The sequence below is a fragment of the Rana temporaria genome, chromosome 3 (genome assembly GCF_905171775.1).
Source record: "Rana temporaria chromosome 3, aRanTem1.1, whole genome shotgun sequence".
Taxonomy (NCBI): Eukaryota; Metazoa; Chordata; class Amphibia; order Anura; family Ranidae; genus Rana; species Rana temporaria.
The window spans coordinates 337,601,763-337,616,450 of record NC_053491.1 but is presented as its reverse complement, the minus strand read 5'-3'; the positions used below and the strand labels follow the sequence as shown (position 1 = coordinate 337,616,450).

The window sequence follows — 14,688 nt, the reverse complement described above, 5'->3', positions numbered from 1 at the left end:
ACTCATTAAAGCAGAGCTCCACCCAAAAGAAAAGCTCTGCTTATTTGCCCCCCCCCCTCCGCTGCCAAATTTGGCACCTTTCAGGGAGGAGCGAGTACCTGGGTTTGCTGTGGCAAAGTCACCTGGAAGTTTGGCCCCCTCCTTCTTCCCTTGCAGCCGGGCCATTCACAAAGCTTTGTGTATGCGCAGAAGGGAACCGGCTGTGAAGCCATAAGGCTTCACTGCCGGTTTCCCTTAACCAAGATGGCGGCAGCAGCATCCAAGAATCAATTGAAAAATCAGCTTGGGTGAAGACACTGCTGAATTTGTGGGAAGGTAAGTGTGCTAATATTAAAAGTCAGTAGCTGCAGTATTTGTAGCTGCTGACTTTTCATTTTTTCTAATGGAGCCCTGGAGATCCGCTTTAATGTATCAGTCCTGGTAAGATACTCCCCCTCCTTTTCTCTGCAAAGCAAGTCTTGAGGATGCTTATGCTTAGGGGTGTGGCTATTACTCAGCTCCGGCAGCACATAGCACTGGACGGGGGAAAGCAGAAAGCAGCATTTCTGCTGAAAGAGAAAGGTATGGAGGGGGAAATCAAAATCGGTCAACAATCAAAACACGTACGGGAACAGGACCATCCATTTTGGATCTAAGTGTACTTTATAAACCACCTCTGCTTCTGAGCACAATGTACTAGCTGTCAACCATAATCAATTTCAGCGTAAAGCCATAGAGAGGTTCTGCAATGAGGTGAAGCGCCTCTGTCATGCTGAGCGCAGGAAGGATTTCGTGTCGGAAGCCTACTTGCTCACCTTGGGGAAGTTCATCAACATGTTTGCTGTACTGGATGAGCTAAAAAACATGAAGTGCAGTGTGAAGAATGACCACTCTGCTTATAAACGGTAAGGAACCTGATAATAACAGTTGTCATGAGGATTTTTGTCAGTTGATTGTTCTTCTGTCCCAGCATTTTAGTTTTAATTTTGGATAGAGTGGAGAGGGTTTTTTTTTTTATTCTATATTTTATTGTTTTTTAATCAATTTTATACAAACAAACATACTTCAATTGCATACGTATCACATATATAACATATCAGAAATCGATTCTGCAATAAAAGGTATTTACAGAGCATTTCAGTTCCAAAATGTTTCCTTTTCTAGATATACTGACGGTATAGATAATCTTCATCGTCCTTCCTATTTATCAAGCCGGCACAACAAAAAACAAAAACAGAACATAAACAAACAAACCAAAAACAAAAACAGAGAAAAAATATAAAAAAAATATTCCTCTATTCCGCCTCCGCCAGTGCACAGCCATATTCTCTAGCAGACATACGCTGACCATGTTGACCATTTTTTATTGAGAGGGTTTTATTGCTGTCCCCATTAGGGAGATACACCTTCTCTATTTGCCATGTTTACCGTTATCACCCAAAGTGAAAAATCTCACATTTTGGGTTGTCCCAATAACAGTTATAGAGGGGAAGGATTCCACTTGGGATAATAGTTCTGTTGACCCTGGTGACAACCAGGATTCCCTCACTTTGGATGGATTTCCTCTCACTTCCTGTTTTGGCTTTGGGATAGAAAGTGAAGGGAAATCTCTCCAATCTCTCCAATTGCACACTTCTTACTCCAAAATGATACAAAAAAGTTTTCTGGTGAAGTCTCTTTGTAATGGACATGTTCATGTACAGCAGTAAAGACCTGGCAGGGGAATCAGTTCCTGCCTTGTACGGTTGGTGTTTAGGCAATCTAATGTGGGTGCCATATGTGCACAAAGATATTAAAAGACACATGCACTGGAAGATACTAAAAGTACATGCAGATATCCCCTGATGTCTTTCATACACACAGGTAACTTTTTACTGGTTGTCTTACCTGATTGGGTTTCTTTAGATATCTACCCAAAAGCTCTGGATAGCAGGGAGAAAGGTTAAAAGGTTGTATTGTTGTCTTTGCCCAATTGTGGAATTGTTTTTCTCACTTCCTGTCCAAGATGGCAATGGACATTGGAACAGGAAGAGAAGGGAAATCTCGACATAAAGAACCCAGGCAGGAATCTAGAAATCAAGCATTCAGTTTCAAGCATTTGTAATGCATTGAGCTAACATGTGGATGTTAAATTGAAATAAGATTTGTGAAATTTACTTTGAAAACGCTGGATATGGTGCTACATGCAGTTTTAATATTTGTATAATAAACTTTATGATTTAGTGAATTTAGTTTCTGGTACCATTTTCTTTATGCCCAGAAAAATCCATTGCTACAAGAATGTTTTACATGTATTTGAGGATGTGGGTATATAGGACAGAGAACCGTTATCCTTTACATTTATACTTGTTTATTTATATTTTATTGCAGTGCTGCCCAGTTTTTGCGGAAGATGGCAGACCCTCAGTCTATACAAGAGTCACAGAATCTCTCTATGTTTCTGGCCAATCACAACAGGATCACTCAGGTAAGAACACTTTTTGCAAACCTGTTAAAGTGGTACTAATGCCTTGTACACATGGTCAGAAAGTCCGACGGAAAGAAAGAGAACACGTTCTCTATCTAAGGTCCGTCGGACTTCAGGAAAAAAAAGTCAGATGGAGGCTACACACGGCCGGACTTTCCTAGAAAAAAAGCCTGTCTGACTTTTTTCTCAGAAAATGTGGCCGTGTGTACGAGGCATAAGAAGTGAAACTATGCAGCTGGAAGTCTCAAAAATACGCATGGGGACATTTATAACATTAATGTATGCTGAAAGCAGGATTGTTCTCCAACTGATAGTGGTTCCGAAGTATTTGAAGTCTTTTATTGTAAAATGTATTAAACATTACTTTCTGCAACCTAAAACATGTGTACTGCTTTATACTAATTAAAGCTGAATGCCGAGCAAACAGCTGAGTACAAAGTTGAAATACACATGTGTGAGTTGTCTTACCTGCCAAGGCTTTGTAATTCTGTTGAGCCAATCATATGATACAAATAAGGGTGCAACTAATGAATTTTTTCATAATCGATTAGTTGGCCGACTATTGTTTCGATTATGCGATTAATCAGATAGAAACCTCAAAAAAAGTGTGGTGGTGTACTGAGCTGTGTGTCTGCTGTACTGTATTTCCTGATATGTACACAAATAATGACTTCTGTATGCAGGCCAACTAATTGTCTAAAAAGCTAATTGATTATGAAAATAGTTGACAACTATTTTTAAAATTGATTTTGTCAATTAGTTGTTTCAATCCTAGATACAATCACCCATACATGAGAGCATAGTCATGTCCTGGATCCTTCTGCAGACTACACTGACGTTAAGCAGCACACAGCCTAGTTCATTATCCACCCAGTCTGTAATTTAGACAGAAAAGTAGCAGGCAAACATTATACCGCCGGGAATCCCGGCCGTGTATACAGGGCTTTACAGTTTAAATTTGTATGCAATCAGGCAGGCCCTTGCACTACATAGTTTTGGTAAATTTGAAGACAAAAATCTGCAGAGAATCTAATAGTGTGTATGGGGCTTTAGAGTAATTTTAAAGCATGTTGGGCTTTAAATGTATAACTATCCCAAACTTGGCAAGTCCAAAACTTTTACAGTACAGAAGGTGTGGGGAAATCTTCCAGTGCCGAAACCTGTTCTGATGACAGCAATCTGAGAGAGGAATTCCCATCTTTTTAGGAGAGATGTCCTTCCTTCCTCCTAATTTACCTCCTTGTGTGTCTTCAGGACAGGATGTGAGAGTAAATCTCCCCAATGGGAGGCAGATGTCTAAAAACTGCCAGAAATGTTAACCTTTTCATAATTGAAAACTAAAAAATAACAAATTTTCCTATAGGTAATGCAACTGAAAACATGCTATGTGTGCCTATCTGCAATGCAGCTAGGTTTTTATTTAGGACTTATGTAAAGTTTATTTTATACCTCTTTAATCATAACAATAATTATACAAAAAAATGAATTGTCCTAGAACTGTCTGTATTGCTCCGTAAAACCCTCCTAAATTCAGACTTTTGTTCTACAAATATTGTCCCATTCAGTTATGTACTCTATTTTTTCTTAAAAGCATAAAACACAGTTCCTGTTTCAGGCAATCTGATTGGTTTGAACTTCTGTACTCAGAATACGTAGATGTCTGTATTGATAAAAAGAGAATCAGCTAATATAACATTGCACTCATTTGTTTCATGGTTTGCTCTTTTCCTTGTAGTGTCTGCACCAGCAGCTGGAGGTGATTCCCGGCTACGAGGAGCTGCTGGCCGACATTGTCAACATCTGTGTGGATTACTATGAGAATAAAATGTATTTGACCCCAAGTGAAAAGCACATGCTGCTAAAGGTAACACTTACAGGGAAAATTTCTCTTTTACGGTACATGAGAACTCACAGTGGAGTTTTAACCACTTGCTTTTCTTCTTTTGTTAAAATAAAGTTCCATAAATAAAAATCAAAGAGTTGACCTTTTGAGGGGTTTTGAGCGTTTCTCTCTCACAAAGAAATAGACATTTAGCCTCCTGGATTATACCTGCAGCACTGCTGCCCTGGCCTTACCCTTTAGGTTTTGGTTCATACACCCCTTGATGCTCTGTCTGCCACCTCTCTCCTAAGTGGAGCCTTTCTGGCTCCTGACAGAGACCTCCTTTGTCTGCTAAGGTGGAGCCCAGAACCCTAGTCAGGTCTCTCCTAAAAGCCCAGCACACACCTGCCCAATTTATGTGCTGGTGGTTCTGAAAACCAGGACCCATGATTGGAGATTTTATCCCTCCCAGACCTCTATGATATCTCCAGGCTCTGTGTTTTACCCACCGCTGAAGAAACTGAAAAGCCAGCTTTCTCTGAATGACACAAGCCTCCTGGAGCTCCTACCTAGATGAGAATCCTGGGTCATAAGCTTTTTTTACACTGTGACAGGGCATCGCACTGCCACAGGAGGTAAAGCTGGCCAGCTCAATGTAAATTTGCTTTTCCAATGCAGGGCACAGCAACAGGTTCACAGATTTCCACAGATGCACATACTGGCCTTCTTTTTGCTTTACTGCTGTTCTCTTCAGCTGCTGGATTGAAAGATCGTCCATGTGCAAGCTAGAAGTTCCTGGTGTTCAAGCTTACACCGGGCCATGAACTACCCACGTTACAATGCTAATTGACCTATTGCTGTCACATGGAGTGAGTCATGTGCTTCTCTTTACCTGGAAGTCCGGGGGAATTTTCTTCAACTTTTGGCTCTGGACGGAGCAGCGGGAGAGCAAAGTAAAGTTATTTATACTGTATGCTGCTAAAGGGACAGCTTGCCCCTGAATGGGTAAAAACACAGGTTTAATTTAAAGTGTAACTCCTCTTTTATAAAAATTAAAAAACAACCCTTTTTTTTCAGTTACACTGCATAATTTGCTAGGATGTCAAAAGACATCCTAGCACTCTATGAGAATGAAAAGCACTCTATGAGTGGAAGAAACAGACTTTTCATTCACTTGTCCATCCTCAATTCTTAGAGTGCTTTTTATTATTGGAAGCTATAGTACAGCTTCTATGAATGGAGGAGGGTTGGAAAGGGCATCCATAGTCGGCACGCTTGACTTTGTCAGGTCTAGCAGTTGTATTAACCCGTGAAGCACCATAAGATTACTTATGTCTGGGGGTTGGAGGGGCAGAGGATAGAAGATTTAAACAAAAACAGCAGTCACCAACACATCGAACACCTATTGTTTAGTTTAAGTACTGTCCCGTGTGCTGAGAAAAAAGGGCAGGCATAGTCAGGCTCTCTTGACAAGAGCCTGTGACAGCCCGTTAGTTTTATTAACCCCCACCACACCGGAAGATTGCAGTGGTGGAGGGTGGGGTATAGGCTGGGAAGGAGGAATCAGCACAGAGAACCCATCCCACTGTCTGTAAGTTATGTCCCTTGTGCTTTTTTTTTTTCATTTTTTTTTTTTTAGCTACACTTATGCAAAACTTTAAAACAGGCCTATATGTGTGTAGATAAGAAAGACACTTTACAGCAACATAGTATGCGGAAAGAGATCATGCAAACATGCATTGAGCACAAAACATTTCTCTTTCTCATTTGCAGGTGATGGGCTTCGGGTTGTATCTGATGGATGGAAATGTCAGCAATATTTACAAACTTGATGCTAAAAAACGGATAAACCTAAGCAAAATTGACAAATTTTTTAAGGTGATGTCTACGAATCACTAAGATTTTTTTTGAGATCTTCTTTTCAACTGCATGTCATTTCAGTTTGTGATTATTTCATGTGATACAATCAAATTCAGTCTTAAAATAATTCCATTAAGAAGCTGCCCAGTTCAGCATACTTTAATAAAAAATGCTGAGGTTACCTTCAATGAAAAAAAAGCATGTCAGAATGGTGAGTAGTTTCAGAGATACAGGTGGCTAAATTTATTTGCAAATATTGGGCCAAATCCACAAAGACCCAGCATAACGGCGAATTTCTAATTTAAGTTACACTGCCTTAAAATTTCTACCTAAGTGCCCGATCCACAAAGCACTTACCTAGAAATTTCTGGCCGTGTAACTTAAATTCCGCCGGCGCAAGGCGTTCCTCATTTCATGGGGGCGATTCCCATTTAAATGAGGCGCGCTCCCGCGCCGGCCGTACTGCGCATGCTCGTGACGTCATTTTCCCGACGTGCATAGCGCGAAATTACGTTACGTCGGGCTTTGTGGATTGTGACGGTCAATAAAGTTGCGTCGGGAAAAAAAAGATACGGCGCGGAAAAAAAAATTCAAATTCGAAAAAAAAACGCGTCGCTAGACAGAAGGGTCTGCTTTTACATGGTGTACTAACTTTACACCATGTAAAAGCAGCCCTAATTTTGCGTATGCAACTTAATACTTACAGAGAAAAAACGAAGCTGAAAAGCTTCGTGGATCTCCGTAAGTGCTAATTTGCATACCCGAGGCGGCATTTCGACACAAAATGACCCCAGCGGCGGATGCGGTACTGCATCCTAAGATCCGGCAGTGTAATTCAATTACACATGCCGGATCTTCTCCCTAACTATGGAAAACTGATTCTGTGGATCAGTTCCATAGTTAGGACCAGGGATACGACGGAGTAACAGCAGTTACTCCGTCGTATCTCTTTTGGCCCATTGACTTTACTGATAAGCTGAGATTGGTACAGCCCATTTTGCTTCCCAAGCCTCCCATTGGACACCATACACAAATGAGGAAGCACAGAAGGTGGAGGGGTTGGGCTCACATCAATTCTTCCAATAAAAGGATGTACAGGCATACCCCGCTTTAAGTACACTCACTTTACATACACTCGTGAGTAAGGACATACCCGTGAGTGTATGTAAAGTGCCTTACAAGCACTGTACAGACATTTTGCAGCTGCAGTAGAAGGAGCTGAAGCTCAGAGAGCATTGCCCGCCCTGTTCCAGTGTGCCTGACACCCCCACTACAGCCCCTGAGACCTTAACTACAGCTGTTAACCCCCCACTACACCCCCTGACCCCCCTATAAGTGAAAAAGGGTATTGTTTCACTTTAAGTACATTTTCGTTTTACATACATGCTCTGGTCCCATTGTGTACTTAAAAGTGGGTTATGCCTGTATAGCTTTAGCTGCCTGAATTTCTAGATCTAGTAATCATTCGGACATATGGTTTTTAACATAACGTAACGTCTGCTTATGTACGTGTTAAGTTAATCACCAGCAATCTGTTTTAAAAATTGGTGCAACATTGTATGTATCTCAAGCTGCATTTTAGAAAGACTATCCTATGCTAGCAAATGTACAGGCTACATTTAAGTTAAGCTACATTTAAGTCTAGTGAATCTGGAACAATGATTGGCATTTGGTTTATATTTGTGAATTGCAGCTTCCAAACCTTGTTTTACATCTCTGCTGATTTGATGTTTCCTACCATTGCTAATTTACTGGGACTAGTTCATAGCATTGGAGGTGTAAGCCATGTCAGCCAATAAAATTGTAATTCTACTTATTCAATGCAGGTTAGAAAATTTTCTAGATATAATTTAAACCAGTAATCCATATAGTCATTTAAAGAATGTAAGAAATTAGATTGCCCTCACTGCCTGTCATCAGGACTGCCATTAGGGGGGTACAGGCATTACACCTGTAAGGGGCCCGAATGTTCCCAGTGGCCCGGCTGCCCCCCTTCTCAGCTCGCGGCTGAGAGGAGAGGAGAAAACTTTAATTTCTGTAGTACCCCCCCTCCGTCTCATGTTGTGGCGAGACGAGAGAAAACACTTTCACTTTGCGACCGAAGGAAGTGGTGAGTGAGATGCCAGTGTCATTTTCGGCAACCCCAGCCCCCCCATTCTCAATTTGCGGCCAGCCCGCCCCCCGGTTCTTAATTTGCAGCAGACCCCCCAGTTCTCAATTCGTGGAAGCCCCCCCAGTTCTCAATTTGCGGCAGCAGGCCCATACCTAAAGCTGTGTGAGGGGGCCCAAAATTTCTGATGGCTGCTCTACCTGTCGCAGTCAATCACAAGCTAGCTGTCAAATATCTAGTTCAGTACACAAATCAAGACAGCTGGATGCAATGGCCAACATAGACATTTATTTCCATAACTTCTTAGAAATCTGCCTGCCCTAGATATCAAATGTTGAAAAAAAAGGTAAAGAATAGGTGATTCTCAAATTGGTTATTTTATTGGTTAAGTTAGAAATAATAAAAATTTTGGAAGATAAAACACAATGGCCTTCATATATGAAAATTTCAAGTCTTAGGCCCCGTACACACGACCAGTTTCCTCGGCAGAATTCAGCTTCCGACCGAGTTTCTGGCTGAATTCTGCCAAGGAAACTGGTCGTGTGTACACTTTCGGCCGAGGAAGCCGACGAGGAGCTCGGCGAGGAAATAGAGAACATGTTCTCTATTTCCTCGTTGTTCTATGGGAGCTCTCGTCCCGCCGAGCTCCTCGGCGGCTTCAGGGCTGAACTGGCCGAGGAACTCGATGTGTTTGGCACGTCGAGTTCCTCGGCCGTGTGTACGAGGCTTCACATCTAGAATTTCACCCACAGTGCAACTCCAGTCCTGTTGATATCAGTGCACAATACTTCATTCACATGCTTTTGTAAAATGCTTCTATACTGTACCGTCTGGAAGTCTAGTGACTTTCCTTGAAGTCTTACCTCGTTTTTGATGATTTGTGATGGGTGGAGGAGAACACGCCACTTTGACAAACACATGGGAAAAGTGCAGAACTTTGGCAGTATAGAGTACTTTGAGTGGGTAAATAGATGTATTGGGGAGTTCATTTCGGCTTAAACTCTTTGGCAGCTGTAGAGCACTTGTTAAAGCCACTAACACGACTTAAAGAAGTTTCACAAGCAATCAAAAACTGCTGATCTATTTATTCATTTACTGATCTCTTCTTGTTAAAAGAAATGCCAAATGATTGTGCATTAAATCAGTTCCCTTTTCTCTGCCATTACTCTGTATCAGCTGCTCCCTAGACAGAAACCCGATTTGTGGTTGTTCCCATTGTGATGCTCAAGCAGAGCTCAATTGACATCTCCCCCTGATCTGTGAGTGTGCATGTCGGACATGCTGACAAGATGCTCTACTGTCAGTGGGGCAGACTACAGCAAACATGACATTTATAGATAGAACTAACAAATATTTATACACCTATTGCTAGCTTTATTCAGGTCCTTCACTGGCCCCCATTCACATTTGAGCAATGCTACTGTGGAGCTTTTTTAGCATGTTTTTTGGGCAGCACCATTCATTTGGTTTCAATGGTGTTTATTAAAGAGTTTTCAAGTTTCCAAAATTATGCGTTACATTCATAATATTTGTTTTAACAATATGACAGTAACCCTGCAGGAGCAGCATATTGCGGCCCAAGTAGCAAAAATAAACTGTTTAAGGCGCAACCTCAGGGACAGGCCCAGCAATAAACAAACTTAGCAAGTTCAAATTTGTGTCCTCTGGGGACAAATATTACCCGGGACAAGAGCACCATTCATTTGAATGGGCCTCTCTATCCGCTCCAAAAGTGCACTAAAGAAGATCATGTATCAAATGTTGGACACGAGTCAAGCGTGGTTTGTGTCTCGCCTTTTTGTGTGTTTTGTTGTGCAGAAGACACGTGGAAAAAACGCGAGACTACTACCTCGGTTTGGGGTGCAATTAAGAAATAATGGCACCACAAACGCATTGCATGTTTTATGCATATTTGCACACGCTACGCCCAGGATTTAAATGGGACAGTCCTGATATACAAAAACTCTTCTTCTGTTCTGTGGTCAGTGCTGTATTTGTTGTCCACAGGTAACAGGAGACTCTCACTGACAGACCCCCCCCCCCCCCGTGGGAGTGGTGACAGGCTCTTGTCTTCGGCAAGCACATGGTGCTGGAAACAAGTGCTCTAAATTAAAACTAGTTAGCCATTTGTCTCCTATTGAGCAGTATGGACAAACAGCGGGAGAGGGAGAGGTGGCGCGTTGACCACGTTAGCACAGCATCCACCACACCTAGGGGGACAGGAGGAAATCAATATCTTCTTTAAAGAGAAGCTATAGTCTCCTACTCAAAAATTTAATGAACACATTGTCAATAATGTAATTATATTCCTTCCTAGTCCTGTTTCCTGGCCCCTGCAGAAATCCTGGTGGCCATCTTAGCTATGGGTGTCTGAAGCACGTGCCACTGAGCTTCGGGATTTAGTGCAGCTGGCTACCCAGCATGCACCTTTCAATCGTGTAATTTCCTGTCTGGAAATACTGTTATATTAGATGCTTTGGCTACCTGAAGACTCCTTGGATAGATGACCCTGATATCCCAGGAGTCAACAGTACAGCCTAATAATGTAACCGCCTAGTGTTGCGTACTAATCTTGGAAAGCTCTCTTGGTACTAGAGTTCTGGATGGCAAGACTTGATCCTCTTATATGTGAAGTCCTATGTGTTTTATGATGATGCCACAATGTGTTCATGTACAGAGATCCCTGTGCAGTGTTTCTGAATGTCTAAGTGTGCAGTCCGTCTGTTTTCTCTCTTACAGCAGCTGCAGGTGGTACCTCTCTTTGGAGACATGCAAATAGAGCTGGCCAGATACATTGAGACCAGTGCTCACTATGAGGAGAACAAGTCAAAGTGAGTGCATGCCGTAATGTCTCTTGGCAGTAGTAGGATGAGCGATGATCACAGTGGAACTTGATGAGTCATACTTTATGGTAACTGATGAGGAAACCAATATACACAGCAATAAGCAGCTTGTGGTTGTAATATGCTTTTATTGTGATTTGGGCTTTGCTGCCACAAGCTGCTTATTGCTTCAGACAGTAGAGTTGATTATGAAAGGGTGACCCCACCCAAAAGTGATATTTTAGTTATAGGCGTTGCTTGGTTAGCTGAGTCAGTTTGCAGCTTCTTATATTTTTTGGCTAACCCAACAGTGAAATTTCATTGCTGTTATTCTAAACTCTGTTCCTGACCACCTGATAGTTTTGGGAAATTCCTGCCCACCTTTGTGTGTTTTTTTTTAAGTCTACATTATATAACACAAGAAAAAACAAGGCATGGAAACCCCTCCTAATGGCAACAGCAAATAGATCTCACCAACAGAGCCCCATCGAGATAAAAAAAAACATTGTTAAGTGGCTTAACTCTCCAGCATTTATCAAGCTTTAAAAATATCACTTTTGGGTGAACTGACACTTTCAAAATTGGAGCCTTTACCCACTGGTAGTGTAAATGACACCTGTCCTAAAGAAATATGGAGGCTGCCACTGATGCCCTCTCTTTCTGAAAATGTTAGTTGGCAGTCATTCCGATCCAATGGGTCCAGTACTTAGCCACTGAAAAAAGCATGCAGGGGTTTTGACTTTTTTCTGTGGCTTTTCTGATCTGCATGTTTGTTCCAGGTCAGTAACTATGAAATTACTGAAGCCGCTGGATGTGTAAGGCAGTCAAACAATTAGCATTTTCTGGAGAAGGTCAGTCAGCAGAAGGTCAGCAATAGAAGAATGTATCTTTTTAGTGGCCGTACAATGGAAACTGCTGTTCTTTGCCCCCCCCCCCCCCTGGACTGTTATAGTTACAGGGCAGTAAAGCTGAACTTGTTCAGCTTCACTGTATGTCGGAGAATATAAGCTTCTATGTAAGGCTTCTCAAACTGTTACGTAACTTTGTGTTTGACTTTTTTGTTATAGGGACAATTTTCTTGAACAGATCATGTAAAACTTGTCACATAGTCAGCACTAAGACATGGACCAACTTCCTGAAAGCAAATCAGATTCAAACTTTCAGGTCAAGTTTTAATTTAATTGGTGTCTGTGAGGAAATACATTCAGTTCTTACTGCTAACACTTTAATTCATTACACATTTTACTGTACAATTAGCAACAGCAACCAGTCAGACTACCTTGCCATCAGTTTAGAACAGGGGTCTCCAAACATTCTAAACAAAGGGCCGGTTTATTGTCCTTCAGACTCTTGGAGGGCCGAACTTTGGCCAGTGGGGTTGGAAATTTTCCTGGCATGAGTGGGACTAAACATCTGGTATTAGGGGAAGGAATAGTGCTCCATTGTTGGTATCATAGGGAGGAATATTGCCCCATTAATGGTGTTAGTGGGAGAAATGGTTCTCCATTGTCGGTGTCAGATGGCAGAATAGTGTCTTGTATCATCGGGAGGGATAGTGCTCCAAGGGCCGAATTAGGGCAAGTAAAGGGCCGCATCTGGCCCTCGGGCTGCAGTTTGGAGGCCACTGGTTTAGAGCAAGTAGAAAAATGTATGATGATTAAGGGTTTGGTTGGTATTGATCATTATGCTTTAACATTTTGCTCTTTACCCACTTATAGGCAACTATTCGATCATACTTTTACATACACAAGGCTGTAATAAACTCTGTTCCTTTCTGTAAATTTTTTATGAAAATTAGCACTTCTCTAAAACCCATCTGACCCATGGAGTCCAGAAAAGAGGCTAGAAAAGAAAGGAGACACTAACAAGACAAGTTCCAATTGTAGACAGTCCTTTCTTAATGGCCCTGTACTAAAATTTCTGAGATAAGTAAACGTCAGTATCCTAAAGGTCACACATCAGCCTTGGCCTGAGATCAATTAAGTGTTCCTTCAACTGAATCATTAAGCTGAGAATACACACCTCAGTCTGATCATACAATCTCCTTTAACACTACCAACAATTTTGTGTGAGGGTCTGTCAGGTCTGCCTGTTTGGATACAAGTTGAATCCAGTTATACACTATTTAAAATTCAACCCGATCATCAGGGGCTAGCCAAATTTTGATCCATGTATGGCAGACTGTTTGTATAGAAATCGATCAGTACAGCCTGTCAGATTTTTTCCTGATCGATCACTGCAACCCCGCTTGTTGAACAAAAATAAAATTGTCTAATGTATGGGGGCTTCCTTAGAGAGGTTTTCACATTACGTAGTTTTGGTAAAGATAAAGGAGATCTTTATCTATTTACTTATCTAATCTAAAGAAATCTAAATCTATACAGAGATTGTAAATTATTGTGCCAACTCAACGCTGGTCAGTTTAATTGGTAATTTCTGCAATTGAAAGCTGTTGAAATTCTCTGTAAATTGCAAAATGTATGGCTATCAAAAGACCAACTGCAGTAGTCAGGATCAACCCCTTCATTTTCTATAGAAACTTACTAAATGATATCATGTAAGTGTGTAGTTTAGGGGGTTAAGCTTTATTTGCTGACTTAAGTTAGCCATTTATTAATGCTGAAGGTTTGGAGTTTAAAAGGTATTAAAATTGCAAGCTTTTGGTATGCCTTAGACCCCTTGCCAGGATTTATACAATTTAATTGTATAAAGGCTGATCTAAGGAATCGTGAAAGCTTGCAATTTTAATATGTTTCAATGGCTAGCTTAGGTTATCACTTAAAGCGGAAGTAAACCCATCGATCTAACAGTTTCAAAAAGCAGTTACATTTTCGGCATGCCAGGATTGCTAACTGTCACATTGGTTGTGCTCTCAACCAAACTGTCAAACCATCCAATGGCTGATGTCATAACTGATCACATGTGCAGCCTCATGGCAGTTGAAGATTAAACATAGGCCAAGATGGCAGCTTCCTTGCCTGAAAATGATAGGTGGGTTTACTTACACTTTAAAGGGTCTGTAAAGGATTTTTTTTTTATCTTAATAGCTTCCTTTACCTTAATGCAGTGCTGTTTTCATGTCCTCATTGTTCGTTTTTGCTCTCAAGTTGCTGTAATTCTTCTCTGATCTCCACACTTCCTGGTTGTCTGTTTCCTGATGACCACAGTACTGGGAGCTTTCTCTCTGTGGTCACTAATCAAGAAGGTGTGATTACTGTGTGTCTAGTTTCTAGTTTCATTTTCCAAACCATCACTGCTCTATGGCTCTGTATGCTCTGTATAGCACAGAGGCAGGAAATAGCATGCAAAAACAAAACTAGATGCAAAAAAACGAAACTAGAAACTACAGGTACATTATATGATTGATTTTTTTCTATTTTTAATCGTTTTTACTCCAAACCTTCCGCATTAATCAATGACTAACTTGGTATGGTACACTACTACAGCTAAATTAAATCATGAAAGGCTTTGCAAAGTACAGTAGTAGAACTGGACACACATATAACAGTTTATCGTATTATATACTGTATATCCATGGGCATATTGATATGTTAAAATCCATTTTGTGTTATAAAATAAATGCCCCTTCATTGGTTCACATTTGCACGTTAATTTTTGAGATGAATTA

General features: G+C 41.1%; 1 protein-coding gene across 3 annotated transcripts in view; it reads left to right on the top strand.

Moving 5' to 3' along the window:
• The window catches only part of CYFIP2 (cytoplasmic FMR1 interacting protein 2), a 121,820-nt gene that overhangs the window by 63,829 nt on the left and 43,303 nt on the right, over window positions 1-14,688 (top strand). For all 3 annotated transcript variants that reach the window (XM_040345081.1, XM_040345082.1, XM_040345080.1), the window contains exons 7-11: window positions 703-884; window positions 2,350-2,446; window positions 4,182-4,310; window positions 6,042-6,146; window positions 10,978-11,069. In XM_040345081.1, the coding sequence (XP_040201015.1) occupies window positions 703-884; window positions 2,350-2,446; window positions 4,182-4,310; window positions 6,042-6,146; window positions 10,978-11,069 (605 nt within the window). The remainder of the gene's footprint in view (window positions 1-702; window positions 885-2,349; window positions 2,447-4,181; window positions 4,311-6,041; window positions 6,147-10,977; window positions 11,070-14,688) is intronic.